At 44.5% G+C, this 25167-nt stretch overlaps 1 protein-coding gene across 1 annotated transcript in view; it reads right to left on the reverse strand.

The window, feature by feature from the left end:
• AK7 (adenylate kinase 7) overlaps positions 1-25167 on the reverse strand; it is a 128128-nt gene that overhangs the window by 78691 nt on the left and 24270 nt on the right. Inside the window, exons 4-6 of the mRNA XM_030214377.1 lie at positions 22439-22533; positions 18400-18510; positions 4219-4302 (exon numbers count right to left, since the gene is read on the reverse strand). Coding sequence (XP_030070237.1) covers positions 4219-4302; positions 18400-18510; positions 22439-22533 — 290 coding nt within the window. The remainder of the gene's footprint in view (positions 1-4218; positions 4303-18399; positions 18511-22438; positions 22534-25167) is intronic.

Below are 25167 nucleotides of genomic sequence, written 5' to 3' on the forward strand. Positions count from 1 at the left end.
CAAGAATGGAGAGGGGTCGGCCATCTCGATCGGTCCCTGCACCAGTCTCACCGGAGACCCCAGGGGAAAAGGACCCTGCACTAACAACCGCATCAGATCTCCGTACCATGGCCGACGAGGCCAATTGGGCGCTATCAGAATCACTAAGCCGGGATGACGACCGATCCGCTGTACCACGCGGCCCACCAGCGGCCACGGCGGAAACACATAGAGCAACTGCTGAGTCGGCCACGGCAGAACCAACGCGTCGAGACCCTCGGCTCGAGCATCTCTTCGACGACTGAAGTACCGCGGGACCTGCGCATTGTCGGCCGATGCCATGAGATCCAACACCGGCCGACCCCACTGCAACACTATCCGTTCGAACACTGAGGGATGGAGGGCCCACTCTCCGGGATCCAACATGTGCCTGCTCAGATAATCCGCGTCCACATTGTCCACTCCTGCTACGTGGCCTGCCGAAAGAGCCTGAAGATGGGCCTCTGCCCACCCCAACAACTCCGCCGCCTCTACAGCTAATCCCGGGCTCTTCGTCCCCCCCTGCCGATTCACATAAGCGACGGCCGTGGCATTGTCGGAAAGAACTCTGACCGCCTTGCCCTCTAGCAGACTCTGGAAAGACCGAAGAGCCAACCGAATTGCTCGAGTCTCCAGGCGGTTGATGGACCACGCCACCTCTACCGACGTCCATCGCCCTTGGGCCACCTGCCCTAGACAATGCGCCCCCCAGCCTAACAGACTCGCATCCGTGGTCAGTACCACCCAATTCGGCACCTCTAGCGGCATACCCTTCGCTAGATTCGGAGTGTGAAGCCACCAGCGGAGGCTGCGTCGAACCCTCTCCGGCAGCGCTAACCGCTCCTCCAACTCCTGGGATTGAGGGGACCAACGAGTCAACAACGAACTCTGCAACTGTCTCATGTGGGCCCTGGCCCAAGGGACTACCTCTATAGACGCAGCCATCAGACCTAACACCTGAAGATATTCCCGCGCCGCAGGCGCCCTCTGAGCTCGGAGCTGATGTATCTGAATCTGCAGTTTGGAAATGCGAGGAGCCGTCAAAAACACCCGGCCTCGCTCCGTGTCGAACCGAACTCCCAGATATTCCAGCGACTGTGACGGAACTAGGTGACTCTTGGCCAGATTGACAACCCAACCCAGCGACTGCAAAAAGGTCACCACCCGGGCGGTAGCCTCCTCGCTCTCCGCCTGCGTTTTGGCTCGAATTAACCAGTCGTCGAGATACGGATGCACCAAAATGCCCTGCAACCGTAAAGCCGCTGCCACGACCACCATCACCTTGGAGAAAGTGCGAGGAGCTGTAGCCAGGCCGAACGGGAGCGCACAAAACTGAAAGTGACTCCCTAACACCACAAAACGAAGAAAGCGCTGGTGCGCCTCTAGAATGGGGATGTGTAAATAAGCTTCTGTCAAATCCAATGAAGTCAGAAATTCCCCTTCCTGAACCGCTACAATGACCGAGCGCAACGTTTCCATCCGAAAGGAAGGAATCTTTAGAGCCGCATTGACCCTCTTGAGGTCTAAAATGGGCCGAAAAGAATCCTCTTTCTTTGGCACCACGAAGTAAATGGAGTAACAACCGGTACCTCGTTCTTCTGGCGGAACCGGCACCACAGCACCTAAATCTACCAGACGTGACAGAGTGTCTCGCACTGCCCTTGCCTTGCGCCTTGAATGACAGGGAGAGACGAGAAAGAAATCGGACAGAGGACCGTCGAACTCCAGCGCGTACCCGTCTCGCACTATCTGCAGCACCCACTGGTCCGACGTGATTTGGGCCCACCTCTGGTAAAACAAGCGTAAGCGAGCCCCTACACGAACCAGAGGCTGGACCCCCAAACCATCATTGCGACCCACGGGACGTACTGGCCGCTCCAGAAAAGGCAGCTCGCCCCCCCCGGCGGCCCCCACGAAAGGGCTGGGTTCTCTGAAAATAACGACCCCGGAACCCCCCCGAGGGCCTACCCGGCCGATACCGTCTAGCTTCCTGAAAACGGCCTCGCACCGCCGCGCCCCTAGACGCCTTAGGCCGAAGCTCTGGAAGCCGCGGGATCTTAGTGTCACCAAGACCCCTAACCAACTTATCCAATTCGTCTCCAAAAAGCAAAGCGCCCTTAAAGGGAAGCGAACACAACTTTGCCTTGGACGCGGCATCTGCCAGCCAGCCCCGCAACCACAGGGCCCTTCGAGCCGCCACTGCAAGGGTCATGTTCTTCGCCGATGCACGCAACAAATCATATAGCGCATCTGCCAAGAATGACGAGCCCATCTCCAACTTTGCCAAATCCTGCACTAAGGCAGCTCTATCAACCTGCGGAGCATCTAGCAGCCGCTCAGCCCAGCGGAAACATGCTCGAGCCACCAGACCTCCACAAACTGAAGCCTGCAAAGCCAGCGCCGATAAATCAAAACTGCGCTTCAGAAATGTCTCCAATTTCCTGTCCTGAGGGTCCCGCAAGGCAGCCCCTCCATCTACAGGAATTGCAGTAGCCTTGGTCACCGCCGTCACTACGGCATCCACAGTTGGAGGCTTTAAAGAGTCTCTATCTTCCTGCGGAAGGGGATAGAGCTTAGCCATGGCCCGTGCCACCTTACAAGGTGCCTCCGGCGAGAGCCATTCCTGCGTTACCATCTCTCTAAGATCCGCATTCATAGGAAAGGTCCGAGATACCCTGCGGATCCCCTTAACCAACGGGTCCTGCTTTTCAGAGGGAGCCGGATCTACTGCCGGGTCAAACTTGAGCATAGTAGACACCTGCTCAATAAGATCCGCCAATTCCTCCCTGTGAAAAATGCGGACCACCGACGGATCCTCCCCGGGCACTGTCTCTCTATCTGGTCCGGACAAGGACCCCTCCTCCTCCTCCAGGGGACTAAAGTCGCCCTCTGACTCTGGAGGAGAAAAACAGTCCAGGTCTTCAGCCCACTCAACACGTGGCCTCTTAGCGCTCAAGCCCGCCCCCGGACTAAGGGGCTCCGTGCGCGATGGTCCCGCCTGCCAGGCTTGAAATAAGGACCAAACAAATTCAGGAGGGAAACCCATCCTTCCCGAAACGTCCCCTCCCGAAGCACCAGCCACCGGGCTGCCCTGAGGGCCGCTGACTAAATCCGGGATTCTCGGGCCCGAATCCAAAATGGCGGCGGTTCCCGCCAAAACCGGGACCGCCGCTGAACCGCTAGCCGAAGCCCCTGCAACCTCCTGCAAGGCTGGCGCGGGAAGTTCCGCCGCTAACACCGGCGGAGCGGAGGCCTGAGTCTTCGGTTCCCCGCAAAAGCGGCAGGAACCGCCAATCGCGTCGACCCCCCGACGAGCGCAAAAACGACAGCGAAGCGGCTTCGAGGACATCTTCGCGCCAAAAACCTCCCAAAGGTAAAGGAACTGGGAACTCACCCAAAGAAGCCACTCACAGCTCAACTTGCACGGCTGCCCAGCTCCGGCACTCCGGAGTGCAGCTGCACAGCTCTCCACAGCGTCTGGGTCTTTTTTTTTTTTTTTTTTTTTTTTAAACTTTATTGCAGCACCATTTGAGCCCTGCTGCTATTAAATCCCTGGCACTCAAGGCTGCAATATAAAACTGCAGCCGAGGCACAAAGCTGCCCAAACTGGAGAGCTAGCTCGGGGGAGGGACCCGGCCACCCGGGTGTGACACCCCAGGGGGGACAATGGCAGGCCCCAGCGGCACCGCCAATCCCCAGCACACAGAGTAGTCCAGGCACAGGGAAGTTCCTCAGGAATGATCAATAGACCAGGCTAAAACTCTCAACTGATCCCTGACTCCTACCAGACCGGACAAGCTGCCCAGGCTGCCTGTCTACCCTCTGCTGAGACTGAGAAAATACTGGCTTTTGTGGGATGGGCACAGGTTATATGTACATAGTTGAAGTTAGTGTTCTCAGTCTCCCTCTGCTGGTAGGCGAGCATAACCCACGCGTCTTGACCGGTCTGGAGGGTCGATGAGGAAACATATTTTAGAAAAGGTTCTACATTTATCAAGCTTTTCTAAAATACTAGTTTTTCAAACATAGATTTCAAACATCCATTTTTGATCTTTAAAACATGATCAACAGACTGAGGAATTTATATAAACTCTTTATAGTCTGACATACTCCTTTTTATATATTCATTAGGATTTATTGAAGAAATTCACCCAAGGCGATGTACAGCAAGAATAACATTGTAGTATTGGAACATTTTACCTTAAAAAAGGGATGCAAGATTCCTTCTTCCGCTCCATACAGAAGTCCAGCAGCAACAACATAAGTTGCAAACTTTTTTCTGTTCTGTGGAAGAACATGCACTTAAATAAAAGCTGTTTTTTATTTAACATTTTCTGAAGGCAAGTCAGATGTACTGTCTGTATTTATATTTAGTCACAGTACTGAATTGAAAACAGCTATTTAATATGAAGGTCAGCCAGGCTAAAATGTGTTTCACCAGATGTATATCACCATACTCCCATTGTAGAAGCAATGAACTTAACCTATTGGGATCAAAATTCAGCCGGTGGCGGTCAGTGGTTTCTTAGCAGCAGTTGACAGTATCCCTGCAAATTCAATGTAGGCCGTGACCGGCCACCAGCATTGATTATCCGGTTATATACATAGCCAGATAACACTTAAGTGACATCTTCAGAACTTAACCAGCTTAGTTAAACTGGATAAAGATATGACTGTTTAATGCACTTCTATTTATCTGGTTAACTAATCTGGTTAAGTTCTGAATATTGGCACTTAACCTGATAAGTGCCGACTTTGCACCCGGACCACCCACAAAATACACAGTTTTGGCATAGGCACTAACTGCATATAATCAGCAGCACTATCCGATTAAGTGCCTCTGAATATACCAGGTTGGTCCTGGACAAGCTATTTAAATGGCCAGGAGCCTTTCCTGGCCCTTTAAATTGCTTTGAATATTGATCCCATTATTTTCTCCACAATTTAGCTAACAGGATGCATCAGAGATTCTAGGGTCTCTAAACCCTAAACCTGTACTAGGTTTATCTGGGAAAAAAATTCCCAGATCTATTCCCTAATATGCTCATCAGAAGTTTAGCAGCTAGTTGGAATAATGGCACATTCAACTAATCTGGAAAACCACATCATTTTACCTTGCAAAGGAGAAATTGGAGGTAATTAAATTTGCTGATGACACAAATTTATTCAAAGTTGTTAAATCACAAGAGGATTGTGAAAAATTGCAAGAGGACCTTACAAAAATGGAAGACTGGGCATCCAAATGGCAGATGAATTTTAATGTGAGCAAGTACAAAGTGATGCATGTGGGAAAGAGGAACCCAAACCACAGTTGCGTGATGCAAGGTTCCACATTAGAAGATACCAACCACTACTACTACTACTACTACTATTTAGCATTTCTATAGCGCTACAAGGCGTACGCAGCGCTGCACAAACATAGAAGAAAGACAGTCCCTGCTCAAAGAGCTTACAATCTAATAGACAAAAAATAAATAAAGTAAGCAAATCAAATCAAAGGAAAAAGATCTAGGTGTCATAGTTGACGATATGTTAAACCCTCTGCTCAATGTGCAGAGACAGCTAAGAAAGCAAATAGAATGTTAGGAATTATTAGGAAAGGAATGGAAACAAAACTGAGAATGTAATGCCTTTGTGTCACTCCATGGTGCAACCGCACCTGGAATACTGTGTGCAGTTCTGGTCACCACATCTCAAAAAAGATATAGTGGAATTAGAAAAGGTACAGAGAAGGGTGACAAAAATGATAAAGGGGATGAGACGACTTCCCTATGAGGAAAGGCTAAAGTGGCTAGAGCTCTTCAGCTTGGAGAAGAGACAACTGAGGGGAGATATGATAGAAGTATACAAAATATTGAGTGGAGCAGAACAAGTAGACGTTCTTTCCAACAATACTAGGACTAGCGAACATGTAATGAAGCTACTAAGAATTAAATTTAAAATGAACCGGAGAAAATATTTTTTCACTCAACAAGTAATTAAACTCTGGAATTCATTGCCAGAGAATATGGTAAAAGCAGTTAGCTTAGCAGAGTTTAATAAAGGTTTGGATAATTTCCTAAAAGTAATGTTCTTAAGCCATTATTAAGTTGGACTTGGGAAAATCCACGGTATATTTTTTCCAACAATACTAGGACTAGCGAACATGTAATGAAGCTACTAAGAATTAAATTTAAAATGAACCGGAGAAAATATTTTTTCACTCAACGAGTAATTAAACTCTGGAACTCATTGCCAGAGAATATGGTAAAAGCAGTTACCTTAGCAGAGTTTAATAAAGGTTTGGATAATTTCCTAAAAGTAATGTTCTTAAGCCATTATTAAGTTGGACTTGGGAAAATCCATGGTATATTCTAGGATAAGCAGCATAAAATCTGTTTCACTGTTCTGGGATCTTGCCAGGTGCGTATGCCTTGTAGCACTATAGAAATGATACATAGTAGTAGTAGTAGTACTTGTGACCTGGATTGGCCACTGTTGAAAACATGATACTGGGCTTGATGGACCTTCAGTCTATCCCAGTATGGAAATGCTTATGTTCTTATGTTTGAGCTCCCTCTCAGAGAGATGAAGTAAGAGAGAACTGATGTTGGGGAACATGAAACAAGATCTTCATTGTGTGAATGTAGCCAAATGGAGAGGTGGCACCATTTAAACCAATATAATCTTGTCATTGTTTTTCTTGACTCTTGCTTTACTGGTTCTGGCAATGTTTCTGCATCTGTGAAGTTCCGGTCAATCTCCAGGTTGTTAAAGACAATGATTTGAGATTGGGATGAAGGACTTGACCCTTCTCTTGGGTCAGAAATGATAGGTGATGACCAAATGGAATCAGTTGGGCTAAGGACAGACCTAGCAGACGTGAGAATCAGACTTGTCGAGGCCATTGAGGAGCAAAGAGGATTATCTGAGCTCTGTCCATACATATTTTTTGAAGTACTTTGGGAATCAAAGGAATGGATGGAAATGTGTAAAGAAGGCCCTAATTCTAGGGAATGGAAAAAGCATCTGATGCAATTCTGAGGGAGCTGAATCTTGGGAGTAAAAAAAGAGCACACTGGGTGTTGTCCGGAGATGCAAAACGGTCTGTGGATGGAGTTCCTCGAAGACTGAATGTAATTTGGAGTGTAGGGTCTATTCATGTCAATTTAATTTTTGACTAAGCAAGTCTGCTAAGTGGTTTTCCTGACATGGTAGATATGTGGCTTGAAGTGTGGTTCAAGTGAATATCTAGGTTCTAGATCTTCAAGGCTTCTCAGTATAGCCACTAGGAGCTTGAGCCACTTTGTTTATATAGAACATGGCTACTTGGTTGTACAGTCCAATGAGAAGAGCCTGGAACTGTATCCATGGCAAGAATGCCTGAAGGGTATTGAAAATTGCTCTGAGCTTCAAAACGTTTATGTGAAGAGTTTTTTTCATAAAGTTTCCAGAGACATAGATGAGCTCCTCAACTTGTAGTAGATGCATCGATGGTTACCACCTTAGATTATGATCCTATTAGGGACAGAAAGTACCTGCAAAAATAGTATATGTAAACCGTTTTGACTGTACCTACAGAAAGGCAGTATATCATGTATGGAATAAACATAAACAAAGAACATTAGTTGGGGTGGCTGGGTTTGAAAAGGGGATCCCATAATTAGGTTTGACCAGTGCAGTGAAAGATGAACTGTTTTTGTCAATGGCACCCTGCTGCTGAAAGACTGAAGATGCTGATTCCAATGGAGTTTTAGGTGCCTTCAGAGTTAACACATATACATTCTGGCCAGAGGAACTAAATGAACAGTTGCTGCCTTGTGTCCCAGAAGTTGCAGAAGATTGTGCACTGAAGTGGAATATTGAATAGATAGCTTGGCTGCTAACTTCTGTAAAGTTCATAACCTGTCTTCTAACAGAAATGCTCTTGCTACTGTTGTATCCAAACAAGCTCTTATGAATTGTAGGGTTTTTGTTGGAGTGAATGTCGACTTTTCAGCATTGTTGAGGAATCATAAGGACCAAAGAATTGAAATGGTGGCATTTACTGTGGACTTTGCTTTCTCTTTGGATACAGCTGAGATGAACCAATCATCTGAATATGGGGTGACATAATGACCTTGACATCAAAGAACTACTTCATTTTGTAAAGATTCAGTGCAGAGAATAGGCCGAAAGGAAGAACTTTGTATTGAAAATGATGATGAAGAAAAGTAAATCTTACAAACTGCCAATGACTTTGATGGATTGGAATGCAGGTATAGGCACTCTTGAAGTCAAGGGCAGCAAGCCAGTCCTTTTGATTCAATAAGAGAAGAATTGTAGCAAGGAAATTCATTTTGAATTTCTCTTTTCTTGATAAATTGGTTGAGGTCATGTAGGTCTAGAATGGGTCAGACTCCTCCTAATTTTTTTGGAATAAGGAAGAACCTTGAATAAAATCCCTAGTTATGAAAATGTGGAGGTAGTTCCTCAATAGCATTTACTTGAAGGAGAAACCTGATCTCCTCTGACAATATACCAAGATGGATCCCACTGAAGTGGGCAGTTAGGAAGTTTAGCTTGTAACCTTGGATGATCTACAGCAGAAGATTTCAACCCACTCCTCAGGGCACAACCAGCCAGTCAGTGTTTTCAGGATATCCCCAATGAAAACCCTGACTAGCTGAGATCCGATATGTTAGCTTGACGTGTGTGTTAAATAGCCATATGCGTGTGTCCTGCATGTAACAGCACTGTGGAAAAAGCTCTCATGGAACAAAAACAAAAAGGCTGAAGCACGTTGTGGAGGCGCATCCATGGCACCAGTGGCGTACCAAGGGGGGGGGGGCGGCGGTGGGGGCAGTCCGCCCAGGGTGCACGCCGCTCGGGGGGTTCCACGGCGTGCGCCTGTTGCCCTGTCTCAGTCCGAGTTCGCAATTCGCATGTGTTCACTGCTCCCTCTGAGTCTGCCCCGGAACAGGTTGCTTCCTGTTCCAGGGCAGACTCAGAGGGAGCAGTGAACACATGCGAATTGCGAACTCGGAGAAATGGCAACAGGCGTGCGCCGCGGCACCCCCCCCCCAGCGGCGTGCACCCGGGGGGGTGTCATTTTGCCGGGGGGGGGGAAGAAGTGTCATTTCGCCGAGGGGGGGGGCGCTGCACCCGGGGGGGGGGGGCGCATTGGCGATCCGCCCCAGGTGTCAGCTAGGGTCGGAACGCCACTGCATGGCACATACATTGTACCTTTTTTTTTTTCTTGGGCAAGCATTTAGCATCAACAGTGATTGACTGTTCTATGCATGCACTAGCTGCTTTTTCTAGCGAGTTGCTTGCTGAAATAGCGTGCAGCTCATTTGCATGCAATTTCCTTTGAGCATTGTTCTCTGTTTCAAAATTTGCAACTTCAACCGCAGATCCAAATGCTCACGCACGGTTTTTAACGGCGACTTTTGAGCATTGCCTCCAATATTCAAACTTGGTTGATTTGGCTTGGTTAAAATGTTTAGCCAGCATCTTTTAAAAAATAGAAATGGCTTTTTAAAGACCACCTAGTTAAGACATTCATTTAGGAATCTTCAGTAATGTGGTTCTCTTGTACATCATTTTGATATACTTGGTTGGTTTTAACAGAGTTTCGTTCCCCAACAAATTTCCATCCATCTTTTTTATACTGAATTTAATCTGTGAACTTATATTCCATCTAACCAGCAAACTAGTCCAAAACAACACAAATATATATATTTCGAAACTGGCTCTTAACCTGTTTGTTTTGAAGGATTAGAAAAGCCTTATTTATCAGTTTTATTTTTGTTTTTTTAATGGAATTAATATGCAAGGAAGTAATAAGAATATAGAGAAAGATGGAAACCACTCAATTTTCAATTTTCAGAAATGTTGTTCTGCCCAAGGTTAAGGGCTATGTCTAATTGTGTTATTATCCAATGACATATGAATAAGCTTATACCTGGCTATAATCTATTCAGGAAGGACAGGGTAGGAAAAAAGGGTGGAGGAGTTGCATTATATGTTAAGAATAATATCAAAGTTACAGAACTACAGGACGTATGGGGTAAGGAAGAAGAGCTGTGGGTTAAACTGGTAAGAGAGAAAAGAAAATGTATTTACTCTGGTTTAATATACAAGTCACCTTCACAGCCAGAAAAAATGAAGAGACATTTAATTGAAGATATCTACAAAATAGCTAGGAAAGGGGAAGTACTACTGATAGGTGATTTTAATATGCCGGACATCGATTGGGGCATCCCTGCTGTGGAGTCAACTAGAAGCAAAGGGACCTTGGATTCTCTACAGGAAGAATTGTTTCAGCAGTGGGTGACAGAACCAATGTGGGATGGAGCTATTCTAGACCTTGTGCTTATAAACAAGGACATTGTTTCTGATGTTACGATGGGAGATCATTTGGCATCTAGTGATCACTGAATGGTATAGGTCAATATTAAGACAAATGGAGAGAGGGCTTATTCAAGACTGAAGGTCCCATATTTCAAAAAAACTAACTTTGCCAAGATGGGGGAATTTTCAAGGAAGAATTGGTTAGATAGGAACAGCTAAAGGAAGTAGAACAGCAGTTGGTGAAACTGAAAAGAGCTATGTTAAAGGTGACTAACCTTTATGTTAGAAAATTATATAAGAGTAAGAGGAAAAGAATGCCGCTCTGGTTCTCGAATGTAGTAGCTGAAAAGGTAAGGGAAAGAAGATACAAGTTACAAGGCGACTCAGAAAAAAGAAGAGAGGCAAAAATACCTAGAAAAGCTAAGAGAATCTGGAAAGAAGTCAGGAAAGCGAAGAGACAAATGGAAGAAAGGATAGCTGATATAGAGGGGGATAATCGAACGGGGGTGCCCATCTCTAAGGACGGCCCCGTAAAGGGGCGGGGCAACTTGTATTATAGAAACAAGATGGATGTCCATCTTTCATTTCGATACTATGGTCGGGACGCCCACATCATGAAATTTAGGTCGACCTTAGAGATGGTCGTCCCCGGTTTTCGGCAATAATGGAAAGCGAGGACGCCCATCTCAGAAACAACCAAATCCAAGCCATTTGATCGTGGGAGGAGCCAGCATTTGTAGTGCATTGGTCCCACTAACTGAATGGAAAAAGCCCTTCCCTTACTGATCCGGAAAGGCACGGGCATGCATGAAGGAAACTGCATGCAAATGAGCTGCTCGCTGTTAGCTCATTTGCACACGATTTTCTTCCTAAGGAGGGGAACTGACAGCAGTTGAGGACGTCCAAAATGTGGATGTTTGTGAGAAGGACAACCATGTGTCACGATGGTGACTGTTTCCTTGTCTGTACTCGCCTCGCCCTCTGGTGGCCAGAACCGGTGGCTGCTATGATCTTCCGGGCTTGCCAGACTTGCTTCTCTTGTTTGTGCCTGAACAGCACCCGTAGGTAGCTGCCTTGTGATTCCTGCAGCTGAATGAACTTCAGCAGCTGATGGGCTTTATTAATCACCTGGAAACTTCTGTGTTTGCCTTTGCATCGTCTAAGGTCCCTGGTATGTTGGTGTGCTTGTTGCACTTCTGCCTAGTCTGGTTTCTTGTCTGAGTTTCTTGTCCGGTTCTAGTTAGTCTGTGTGTAGTTTAGCTTAGGTTATTGCTTATTCCCTAGTCTTGTTGCTGGTCTGTATTCCTTGTCTAGTCCCTGTTTGTCTGTGTTTCTTTCTTAGTGGCTGCGTGGCAGCTTTCAGTCTGACTCTTGTCAGTGTGTTTCAGTGGCTGCTTGGCAGCTTTCAGTTCCTGTCCTTTAGCTTGTCCATTTCCTGCCTTGTGTAGTATTGTCTGTCTGTGAGTCTTAGCCCAGTTTCCTGCCTTGCTGCCCATGTATATTCCTTTCCCCTCTGACCCTTAGTCCCTGTTCAGCCTAGTTGGTATCCAGTTCCTGCCCTGCCCGGTAAGTCCTGCCGGCCACCTGCACCCAGGGGCTCAACTCCTGTGGAAGGGCGATCAAGTGCAGGTGAAGTCTAGCTGTTTCTGTCAGAGTTCTGCCTTGTCTCTGGTGTGGGGTGGTTTTGCCTGCCACTGCCGCTCCACGGCAGTGGTCCAAGGGCTCACAAACCTAGTTTCTGCCTTGAAAACCTAACAACATGCCTGCTATGCCTCTGACACCCCCTTTATTTATTTGGATTTTGGATCACAAGTAGCAGCAGTGCGATTTGAACCAGCCACCTCTAGATTGCAAGACCAGTGCTCTAACCACTAGGCCACTCTGCCACTCCTCCACTCCCTTGAAATTTGGCCATCCCTGTGGGGGGCAGTTGAGGATGTCCAAAATGTTTGAAAGAAAGACGTCCACGCCTTCGTTATGCGTTGACACACACATACCTCCCCCCCCCAGGGACCTGCATACTGCCCCCCCCCCCCCCACAGGGATAGCAAAATTTCAAGGAAGTGGAGTGGAGGAGTGGCAGAGTGGCCTAATGGTTAGAGCACTGGTCTTGCAATCCAGAGGTGGCCGGTTCAAATCCCACTGCTGCTACTTGTGATCCAAAATCCAAAGAAATAAATAAAAAGGGTGTTGGAGGCATAGCAAAGGCATGGATGTCCTTCTCACAGAAACATCCACATTTTGGACATCCTCAACTGCCGACGGAGGCATAGCGAAGGACAGACTCTTAAAAAAAAAAAAAAAAAGACAAAAGTTTTTGTAGTTGTTTTTATCGGGGTGGGAGGTGGTTAGTGACCACTGGGGAAATCAGGGGAGGTCATCCCCAATTCCTTCCGGTGGTCATCTGGTCAGTTTGGGCACCTTTTTGATTCTTGGTCGTGAAAAAAAATGGACCAAGTCGGCCAAATGCTCATCAGGGATGCCCTTCTTTTTTCCATTATTGGCCAAGGACGCCCATCTGTTAACCACACCCCCATCCCACCTTCTGTACACTGACGACACGCCCCCTTGAACTTTCGTCGTCCCCGCAACGGAAAGCAGTTGAGGACGTCCAAAATCGGCTTCTGCAAACCTTGTTCTTGAAGCCTTGCTCCTGTGCAGATTTGTCTTGTTCCTGTAGTCTTGTTTCTGCCTAACCGTGTTCCTGTGAGTCTTGTACCTGAAAGCCTTGCTTCTGCAAACCTTGTTCCCGAAAGCCTTGCTCCTGCCTTGTTTTGTGCCTAGTCCTGTTTTGTGCCTTGTCCCTGAAGCCTTAGCTCTGTGAGTCTTGTTCCTGAAACCTTGATCTTGCCTAACCTTATTCCTGAAGCCTTGTTTCTGTGTTTTTCTCCTGAAGCCTAGTGCCTGTGTTCCTGGCTCCTGCTATAGCCAAACCCTGCTCCTTGCTCCTGCTCCAGCCAAACCCTGTTCCTGGTTTCTGCTCCAGCCAAACTCTATTCCTGGTTCCTGCTCCAGCCCTGCCCTGTTCCTGGTTCCTGCTCCAGCCAAGACCTGTCCCTGCCTTGTCTTTAGACTTGCTTCTGTTTGTTCCTGTTGCTTAGTTCCAGCCCTGCCCTGTTTCTGCCTAGTCCCCGCCCTGCTTTGTCTACTGTGTCTTGTGCCTTATCTTATTTTGCTCTTTGTCATGTCTGGATCCAGTTCTTGCCTTGTCTGAACCCAGTTCTAGCCTTGCTTCCTTGCCTTGTCTGAACCCAGTTCTAGCCTTGCTTCCTTGCTTTGTCTTGTTCCTGTCTGGATTCAGTTCTAACCCTGTTGCCTTACTCTCTTTGCCTCATCTGGATCCAGCTCCTGTCTTGCCTGTCTACTTTGTCCAGTTGTGCCTAGCCTTGCCTTCTGGATCCGGTCCTTGTATTGTTTATTGTACCTTGTTACTTCTGTCCTGCCTAATTTAGCCTTGTCTTGTCCTGCGTCTGACTCTTGCCCTATGCCAGCCCAGGGGACTTGTCTGCTGCAGCTCCAGCTGCAGCCCAAGGGCTCACCATCCCTGAGTCCATGACAGATTGCAAAGACCATAAGCTCTGAGTCATCTGGTGTTTGTGTTCCTGCCTTGAACTTGATCTTGTCTATAGTCTAGTCCTGCTTCACGGTCTTTTCTGTTTTACTTCTGCTCTTGTCCAGCTCTTCGCTTAGACCAGTTCCATCAAGTAAGAAGTGTTCTCCTTGTTAGGAGAATAAGAGGCTAATTATATGTCTAGAATCCCTGTGAACTGTCTTCAACCTTGTGACCCGAAGAACCAGACAACTGCGTGTTTCTTGTACCGTGCCCAAAGAACTGGACGATCGGGTGGTGGTCTAGGACCCCATTGTTTTTCCAGATGTGTCTGCAGTTACATGGACAGCCCACGGTAGTCTGCTGGCTACAGTCTTGATCCAATTCAGTTAACAAGCTGCAGTTCTGGTTCCAGTTGCAGCATAGTTCCAATTCTCAGCACAAGATTCAGTTTTAAAGCTAGCTTCAGCTTCCAGCACAGCTCTTGCTTCCAATTCTGGTTCCAGTTCCAGTGCAACAGCTCCAGTCTTGCCTGGAGTAGCCTAGTGGTTAATGCAGTGGACTTTGATGCTAGGGAACTGAGTTTAATTCCCACTGCAGCTCCTTGTGACTCTGGGCAAGTCACTTAACCCTCCATTACCCCTGGTACAAAATAAGTACCTGAATATATGTAAACTGCTTTGAATGTAGTTGCAAAAACCTCAGAAAGGCGTTATATCAAGTCCCCTTTCCCTTTATATTCCTGTCCTGCTGTCAGTGCTCCAGTTTGGATCTATCGTTACCACTGTGGAAGCCCAGATCTCCTCTGGGAACCACGGGAGCCTTGAGGGGGAGGTACTGTCACTGCCGTGGTCATGCCCCCGCATCCAGACTCACCTTTTTTCATCAGTGGTTGGGCTCTGCGGCTTCTCCAGACTGCCCTGTCACTGCATTGATGCATCTGCTGCCTGTTTTCCTGCATCCAAACCTTACTCCAGAGTCTATCCAAGTCTCATTCTGGTGTTCCTGCATCCAAGCCTCACTCCAGAGTCTATCCAAGTCTTACTCTGGCATTCCTGCATTGAAGCCTCGTAACAGGGAACCAGAGGTTCTGGCATCATCAGTGAGGACCTTTATAAGGAACTCTGGAATTTTCATGCTTTGCCTGTAAGAGGTCTTTTAGCCTTGTCTTTGTGTTCCCTGTTTGGATCCAGTTCCTGCTTAGACTTATTCCTGTGTGTCTTGTCCCTGAGGTCTTATTCCTGTATGCCTTGTTTTCTGCCTAGCTCTGTGCCCGTGACTCTTGTACCTGAACGCCTTGCTCCTACAAACCTTGTTCATGAAAGCTTTGCTCCTGCAAACCTTGTTCCTGAAGCCTTGCTCCTGCATAGCTTTGTTTTTGCCTAACAGTGTTCCTGTGAGTCTTGTTCCTGCAGTCTTGTTTCTGTCTAACCCTGTTCCTGCGAGTCTTGTACCTGAAAGCCTTGCTCCTGAGTTCCTGCCTTGTTTCCTGCCTTGTCTTGTTCCTTTGTGTCTTGTCCCTGATCCTTGTGTGACAGAACAGTGTGTTTTAAGCCTGTTATACTGCCTTAATGTATTCCTGAAGTACATTTCTTCTAGTGGCCAGCAGGTGGTGCATGTTTTATGTTAAAGCTGTTATAGAAAAGTGAATGCTCCCTCTTCTAGTTTCACACAGTGAAGAAGCGATCTACACTATTGTGAGCAGTATACTTTTAAAACTCGTTGACTGGGTTCTGATTCGCCCAGGAGCTCAATTTCATTTGGATTGTACTGCTTCCCCCCCCCTCCCCGTTTCAGCCTGGAAAAGAGAGAGAGAGAGAGAGAGTTCTTTCCTGAAGCCCTGTAAAACAAACAGTTACAACTGGTGAGCTGCTATATTTCCTGATCTCCCAAGGTACTTTTTAGAAAGTAAACAAATGTTTAGATAGTTTTATAATTGATCCATATTTCAGTTACCTATTATTGTTTGCTGATTGCACTCTTTTGTCCATGTCCACTGTTCAAGTTCTGACAATAAATATTTTCAGTTTATTGACTCTGCCTGTCTGGACTGATAAAGAATCCTGGTGGTTTGTATGTTGGGTCTGTGAGAGCTTCCTGGGAACTGTGGGAAACTGGAAGTGTGGCCCCAATAACCTAGAAATCACTGGGGATAATTTCAGAGAAGGAGACTTGCCCAGAGGTGGTTGTGACCCAGTAGATAGGAGGAGCTTGCTAGTGTACAGCATAATGTGCAGGTGCAGGTGGACCTGAGCTGTGCTGGGGACAGCCCCTCTAAGTGGCCGCAGAGTAACCCCATGTGGGTGGCTAGTTGTTTCGTCACTCCTAGTCCCTTTGAGTCTTGTCCCTGAAGCTTTGTTCTTGCCTAATCTTGTTCCTTTGTGTCTTGTCCCTGTTAATCCTGTACCTGAAGCCTTGTTCCTGTGTTTTGCTCCTGAAACTTAGTTCCTGTGTTCTTGGCTCCTGCTATAGCCAAACCCAGCTCCTGGCTCCTATAGCCAATTCCTGGTCCTGGCTCCTGCTACAGCCAAGCCCTGTTTCTGGTTTCTGCTCCAACCAAACCCTGTTCTTGGATTCTGTTGCAACTAAACCCTGTTCCTGGATTCTGCTACAGCCAAGCTCTGTTCCTGGTTCCTGCTCCAGCAAAGCCCTGTTTCTTGCTTCTGTTTGTTTCTGTTGCCTAGTTCCAGCCCTGCTTGGTCTGCCATGTCTTGTGCCTTATCTTGTTTTGCTCTTTGTCTCATCTGGATCCAGTTCTTGCCCTGCCTAGTCTTGCCTTTTCTGAACTCAGTTCTAGTCTTGTTTCCTTGCTTTGTCTTGTTCCTGTCCAGGTTTAGTTACCTTACTCTCTTTGTCTCGTCTGGATCCAGCTCCTGACTTGCCTGTCTGCTTCATCTTGGTTCTTTCTCTGACTCCTGCCCTGTGCCAACCCAGGGGACTTGTCTGACGCAGCTCTGGCTGCAGCCCAAGGGCTCATCATCCCTGAATCTGTGACATTATGTTGCTCTTTAATATTACATTTTAGACATTTGACAAACAGAAAATTATATTAAAACATGAACATCACAGAGATAAACTAAAATATAAAAGTAATAAGTGAACTAAAAAATAACAAGATCATGATGGCAATAAAAAGGAATCAGCCACTTGAGAGGCCTCATATGACAGGGATATCTAGCAATGAAATTTAAGGACACAAAGGTGAGGCTTATCAGATTCTGAGCTTCCTCCCCCCCCCCCCCCCACACCCAAATTCCCCAATTACATTTACTGTGATTAACTCAGAGCTGTAACTAGGGATTTTTGCGTCCTCATCACCACCCTCCATTCCCACTTCCACTCTTGATCCTCATCCCCCTTTCTCTCTCTCTCTCTCTTTCCCTCCCTCCATCTGATGATGAGAGGGGAACAGCTTTCTTTGCTGTTCATCTATTGCCAGCCCACACTTGCATGTGCCAGTTTTTCAGTCCCAGGAAATTTATAACCTGGAGGTCCTTTTACTAAAGGATTGTCATGCGGCAACCTGGACCTACTGCCAGCCCAACATGGGTGCCAGTGGTAGTTCCACCCCCAGCACACCATTTCCAGCGCTAGCAGAAATATTGAAAAAATACTGTCGGGTTAGCACAGGAGCTCTTACCACCACCTCAATGGGTGGTGGTAAGTGCTCCCCCCAAAAAATTGCCGTGTGGCAAGTGCAAACTTACTGCACAGCCATTTTCGGTTATTTTCTCCCACAGCGGTAAAAGGGGCCACCACTGCTAGCACAGGGCTCCTTTTACCGCAGCTTAGTAAAAGGGCCCCCTGGACAGCTGCCCCTCACACCAATCCCTAGTTAAGGCCTTGAACTTGCTCATCGCTGCTCTCTGTTTAGCTCAAAGAGGAAATTACAAAACAGGAGGAAGTGCAGAAAAAGTAAAATAAATCAGGGAGCTGCCCCATAAGATTTCACACCAAGCAAAAAAAAGCTTCCACCCAGCTTCCACAGCAAATCCAAAGAAATGAAACAAAGGTGGAAGGAGAAAAACTGTAACACAAAGACACAGGCAAACCAGGAGTAAGTACTTCCAGGAGAGTTTATTTGCCCTCACAGGCCATGGCACAGAATTTTCTTCAGGGGTACTAAAGGTTCAACCAGTAAACTTCACCATCTTGTGGAAGAGTGAAAGCAGAATGTTGCAGAAAACTCCAAACTTGTAAGGTACCCTTACACGGCATCATGGGCAATTCGCTCAGCATCAGCGACCCCTGAAGAAGGCACTGTGCCGAAACACGGCCCGTATAGGCAAATAAACTCTCCTAGAAGTGCTTACTCCTGGTTTGCCTGTGTCTTTTTGGAATAATTTTTCTCCTTCCACCCTTGTTTTGTTCCATAAGATTTAACTCCAGAAGGAATATTGTAAAGAATATTTTTTGTTATGACCTTGCTTTTGTACACAGAGAAGTGGGCTGCAGTTTTTCACACTGGATCTTAGTTTTCTATGCACAAGAGATACTATCTACCTTCTAATACTTACAGTTTTTCCTAGCTTGATAATCAGTTTTTCAGCATTAATATGATCTTTGAAGTTAGAATGTGCTTTCCTCCTTCGATAGTCCTCTTCAGTAAATGCAATTTCAGGATCATCCTATGCACAGAAATAAGAAAGCTTCTCTAAGTTACTGCTAACGTATGGCGATTAGAACTGCTTTGCTTAATAGTAAGCAATTGATCAACAAATGAAACTGCTGGCATATTTTTAAAGGGACACTCCTTGTGGGATTTTGTTTGGAAAATGCAAGCCGGCTGGGTTGAATGCGGCATAATTAACTTTAACTGCCAGTTGGAAAGAAGTGAGTGTCCTTTCCTTGTATAAGTGGAGGGCCAAATTGAGTTATGTCTGACACATGAAAAAACTGACAGCCATGCAAAGAAACTCTGTGATGAAATAGGGAAACGTATGAGGACTTACGAGTGACTATAGTTTTGTTTAATAAATGCATGTGGCCCAACAATTTGAAAGGGTGGTGTAAAGAAGGAGGGAAGGTGATTGAGATGCATAATAGCACTATATGTGGATGGAAGAAAAATGAGAAGGGGAAATCATTTAATGAGGACATTGTTTTTTTGATGTTTCATTGAAGACAGTTGCAAGATAAATAGTGTTGATTCAATGTTTGTGCTCAGTATTCTAATTTGCATACACTTTTGATTTATGTATTGCTGTTGATTTAAAATTAAAGATCTCCTTTAAATTAAAAAAAAATATTGGCAGACACCTTTTAAAACCTCTCTAGATTTTTTTTTTCAATAAAAACCACTGTAGAATTGTTTTTTAACAATGGATGGAAGAGAGAGAGGAAAGTTGCAGAAAGTTTATGAAGCAGCTGGAAGGGAAGGACTCAGTCTCTGAGTATCAGCCCAAATGGAGAATGAAATCCCCCAATTTCAGTGAGCCATTTTTGCTCAACTGGTTAACAGTTCTTTAACAGTGCCAGGAGTGTCATCACCAGACCAAAGAAGAAGCTGCAGGGTATGACCATCACCATCTGCTGGAAACAGAGAAATACAGTGGAACTCAGGCTGCAAGGTGCCTTTACAGGACAGAGATCAGTCTTTTGTTCTGTCTCCATCTGCTGATTGGTATGCATAACCCACAGATTCTGAGCTGATCTGGAGAGGACAATAAGGAAATTCACATTTTAAATATTTTCTCTCGTTATCAAGTGGCATTAGGAGGTACCAAGTACAATAATAAATTTTACATGAAACCCCATTCTTTTCTTTTCCCCATTTAGTATATGGAAAGTCTTCATTCAGTAAAGAAAACATAACAGCTGTATCTTTGCACCTATCGTAGTTCTGAAAAATATTTTCTTAGTCAAAAAATACAGTAGATAATATCACTTTTAACTAGAAAAGGTTTTCAAGAAAGGTGATTCTCATTTAGGGAAAGGGGACGGGACTTTCTGTAGTTAAAATCAAAGTGGTTTACATATTATATACAGTTACTTATTTTGTACCTGGAGCAATGGAGGGTTAAGTGACTTGCCCAAAATCAAAAGGCGCTGCAGTGGGATTTGAACCCAGTTCACCAGGATCAAAGCCCACTGCAATAACCACTAGGCTACTTCTCCACTCCATACATTTACTAATGTAGGTTAAATAACATTAAGCATCATTACTCTCAGTGGGGCCTAAATATTAACTATTAACTGAGGGATCCTTTTACTAAAGGACATTAGTATGTGATGAGTGCCATGTGGTCCATAAATATGAAATAAGACATGCCGCATTTAGCACATGCTGATCTCCATGGGCACATGCTAAGCTTTAGTAAAAAGGACCCTTAATTTGAACTAACTCACATTAATGTGCACCGATGTATGTTAGTAAATGAGGGCCTTAGCTTATACATGATTTTCATCCTGTTTTATAATAGCATTTGACAGGTGCATTGTATAGCTTTGGACTGATTCACAAAGGCTTTTCTCCTATTCTTTATCTACTGGGGAAAAGGTTACTGAATCAGGCCCATATGTAGACTAACATCATGAGAAGTGCAAAGCAAGATGCGTCGGGTTATGAGCGCATCTTTGTGCGTACAAATTTATACCAGATGCAGGAAAGACTTCTGCACACACAAAACCATGCATAGAAGAATGTGGGCACATATGATTGTGCTACCATTTAAATCCCATTCTAATGAAGACATTAGCTATTACCTTTCAATGCAGAGAAGTGCACATAAGCGCCAAAGGCATAATACAAAGTTTATTTTAATGCTGGGAATTTAACTCCAGGTCCGAGGTTGAGTAATGTGCTAGTGTTAGCAAAGGCTGCTGTAACAGCTTCATGAGCAAGGACTAGTTACCATTTCCAGCCTCCAATATATTAAAAGAATCTCAGGAAGTGTCATGGGGGGACAATACTTTCTTGCATTCCGTATGGAGCTGCTCGGAAAGACAGATTTTTTGCTTAGAGATTTTTCAATCTTGGGAGTTATCAATAGAAATCAAACAAAATAAAACATGGAAAAGAAAATAAGATGATACCTTTTTTATTGGACATAACTTAATACATTTCTTGATTAGCTTTCGAAGGTTGCCCTTCTTCCTCAGATCGGAAATAAGCAAATGTGGTAGCAGATAGTATATATGAGAGAAACATCAAAGCATTACTTTGACAGTCTGACAGAGTGGGAGGGTGGGGGTATGCATGGGGACATCAAAGCATTTCATTGATATTCTAACAGAATGGGCATTGGTAGGTGAGAGGAGGGTAATAGAGAAATACAGCTTTATGTTTTATAATGAGTTAGAAAACCCAGATCCTTATTAAGTCCTGTTTGTTGGGTGTCAAAATATTCAATCATTCTTATTTCAAAGGTCTTACGTTCCTGTATTGTTTTAAAATTACCTTTCAGTATTCTTATTGTGAAACCACTGGTGCCATGTTCTGGTCTTGTGAAGTGTTGGCCCACAGGGGTGGGGGCCTGACTGGCACCGGCTATTTTCATGTGATGTCTGTGCAGATTGAATCTTGTCTTAAGCATCTGGCCTGTTTCTCCAATATAGCAATATAGCAATAAAGCTAATCAAGAAATGTATTAAGTTATGTCCAATAAAAAAGGTATCATCTTATTTTCTTTTCCATGTTTTATTTTGTTTGATTTCTATTGATAACCTTTAAGAGTGGACTAACACGGCTACCACACCTCTCAATCTTGGGAGAAATTGTTGTGGCAATGATTAAAAATAACACCAATTGGGGTTCTCTTTGGGAAAGTAGAAGACCTTGGAGCGCGGAAGCAGTGTTTTAAATGTTTTGTAGCAAAGGCCGATACAGTTGGGAAGTAATATATCCTTAATCATTCTAGTACTGGAGGAATAAGCTACATCAGTTGCTTATGATACAACTGTAGTATGCTAAGTTAACATTTAAGAGACGCAAGACTTTCCTACAACTATAGGGTCATTACACACAAGCTCTTTCTTTCTATGAGAGCCTGAGCTTTATTTTGAATGATATGGGAAAAGTTGAGTACCCTGTACAACCTATTTTGATTTGATCTGTGAGCACTGGTGGGAGAATGGGGGATCTATATGGGGAGTGTGATGCATCTGTTAGCAGTGATCTCCATGTGATTGTAACAACACCAGTCACAGGAAATAAAATTTGGTGCTTTGTTCATCGGCGCAAGATGGGATTGAGCTATTGTGTAAGATAAGAGGAAGCATAGATTAGGGAAGAATACCTGTTGAAGGGAGAGGGAGGGGATGAAAATGTTATTTCTTCATTGCTCTGGTTTTTATATATGGTTTGTTTCTGGATAGTAAAAAAAAAAAGATTTACACTAAAAGAATCTCGGGGCACAGTTTCAATGCACAGCTTATTTACATTAACCTTGTGATGAGGTAATAAGTTACATTTATCTTCATTTAAACTGCCGGATACACTTCTCACAAACTCTAGGTGGTCTTCATCTAAACTAAAATCTGAAAAATCAAATTAAACCAAGCAAATACTGCATCCTTGTGCATACTATTAAAATTAAGCTTCTTTACATAACTTACTGGGTCAGGAAGTTTGCTTTGTGCCCAAGTCATTACTGTTGAAATTAAGATGAACATCTTTGGACCCCAAAAATTTTCTATCTCTGTGTGTAGTGCTGAAGAATAAAAAATCATAGTATAATTTTGCAGTTATATGAAATACCTTCATACACCTCTAATATTAAAGTTGATAACGTTCACTGTGCTATGTAAAGAAATACTTCTAACTTCATCCATTGTTTTTCACCATGAGGAAGGAAGGAAGGAAAGGAAGGAAAATGGGACTTGATATACCGTCTTTCTGAGGTTTTTGCAACTACATTCAAAGTGGTTTACATATATTCAGGTACTTATTTTGTACCAGGGGCAATGGAGCATTTGTTTGCATGGGTCTAATATTATTGCCAAAACAAATTTAATAGAAACTTGTATATCATAGAGGCCATGAAAAGGTGCAAACCATACATATTTCTAGTTTTTATTTTAGGTATTTTGTTTTTCTTGAGCTGGGAGAAGACTTAAGAATTGCAAGAGAGCTGTAATGTGCTTTTTCTGAAAAATACCTTTCTAAGGCTGTGGTCTGACATTTGGCCTATGCTATGCTAACTTGTGATAAGTTGCTGGTCAGCAACTAAGACAGATACTCCTATGACTAAAGGCATCTGCTGTATCCAAATAAACAATCAAAAGGAGAAGTAAGTGGGTGTGACCACAATTATAGCCTTAGCAAGAGGGTGGGAGTAGTAACAGAGTAACTTTATCCATTATCTAATGAAAACTTATGCTTATATGCCAATATAATAAGGGAATAAATGATAGAATTTGATGGAACATGTTGGAACATGATTCATAACAGGAAACAGAATATTCTTGAAAGATGCATATTCACTAGGTAGGAAGGGTAATTATAATTAAGATAATGAAGAAAGGAAGAAAAAAGTATTTAAGAGGAAACAGAACTGAGGATGGCGAGCCTCAGTGTGTCCACTAGCAGGTGGACATATTGACAGCTCCCAGGGAAAACTCTGTTTTTATTTGCTACATATTATACTGTATTGGGAGTTTATTTGTTACTATTACAATAATTACTGATTGGCTTCTTTGACAATTTGAATAAACATTTATTATGTCTAATACTTATTTAGTACCATCCTACAAACATCAAATTATGCCCAACGCCTAAACAGCTAATAGAGCACTACTCATTCAGGACATTTTTTCTTATTCTCTGTTTCCCATTTATTTTTGTGAATGGTTCTCATAATCTTAACCAAAAAGGACCCCTGTAGCTCAATGTGAATTATGGCAACATTTCATTAATTGGGAGGCCCAGCTACTTATTTAGTAGCCAGAGGTTTTCTTGCCTGGAATTCTGCCTGGGGGAGTAAAGATTTACTTGAGGGAATCCGTTGAACCATCTTAGCACTGCCCTTCCAATTCCATGGAAAGGCAGGTAAATGTGATTACCTGCCTTTCCATGATACCTTGAGTGTTACTCTATAAATGTATGTTGTATAATAAGATATATCCTTATTGGAGGCTGGGGCAAGATGGGGATATGCTCTCACTAAAGGAGAAATGCATTCATAATATATACCTTAGTGAACCTGCTGCTCTATAAATAATGATTAAGTTACATTCCAGTGCAGTAGATATTTCTCTGTCATGGGAAAGAGTATAATCTAAGGGGTCTTTTTACTAAACTGTGGCAAAAAGTGACCTTAAAGCGCCCTTATGCAGGTCTTCTCCACGCAAAGGCCACTATTGGCTGCAGCTGGAAAATGGCTGGATTTTCCATTTTCCAATTTAATGGCCACAGTTTATAGTTTATTAAAATTTTCTATACCGCTAAGACTAGCACACAGATTGCAGCAGTGTACAAAAATAAAAAAATGCATAGAAAAGAAAAAGAATGACAATATATTGATAGGAAAAGAATTCACATACACACACCATAGGGTAAAGTAGAAAGAGGCTGAGGAGGAGGGGGAGGGACTGGAGAATAATGGATAATAGTGCATAGGACAGATCAGTGGCTACACCCCAGTAGGACCAAATGCTTGAGTAAAAAGCCAGATCTCAAGCCCTGCTTTAAAATTTTTAAATGAAAATTTTGAATGGGGGTAAAAGGGGAGGGAGTTCCAAAACAAAGGGGCAGCGAAAAAGAATGCACGATGTTTTGTCGATTCTAGTTGGGCGCATGCGATTGCTATTAGCATGTGAACCCTTACAGTCACCTATTTTATAGGTGGTAAGGGCTCATGTGCTAATCAGATAACATGCAGCAATGTATGTGCAGATTAGCGCAGACACACCCACTCTCCAACCCCAGACATGCTCCCTTGGCAAATGCACATGTCTAGGCAAGCCCCATGGTACACCATTGGCTGCAGCAAGCGCGTGTTAGTGCTTACCACAGTTTGGTAAAAGGTCCCCTAAGTGTGCATCTGAGGCAAGGTAAAATTATGTATAATCATACCTGATAATTTTCTTTCCATTAATCATAGCTGATCAATCCATAGACTGGTGGGTTGTGTCCATCTACCAGCAGGTGGAGAGCAAACTTTTGCCTCCCTATATGTGGTCATGTGCTGCCGGAAACTCCTCAGTATGTCGATATCAAAGCTCCATCCGCAGGACTCAGCACTTAGAGAATTACACCCACGAAGGGACACTCTGCCCAGCTCACCACCGCCGAAACGGGGGAGGGGAATTAACCCAGCTCATCCCCACACAAGTGGGGGAGGGGA

This window comes from Microcaecilia unicolor, chromosome 9 (genome assembly GCF_901765095.1).
Source record: "Microcaecilia unicolor chromosome 9, aMicUni1.1, whole genome shotgun sequence".
NCBI lineage: Eukaryota > Metazoa > Chordata > Amphibia > Gymnophiona > Siphonopidae > Microcaecilia > Microcaecilia unicolor.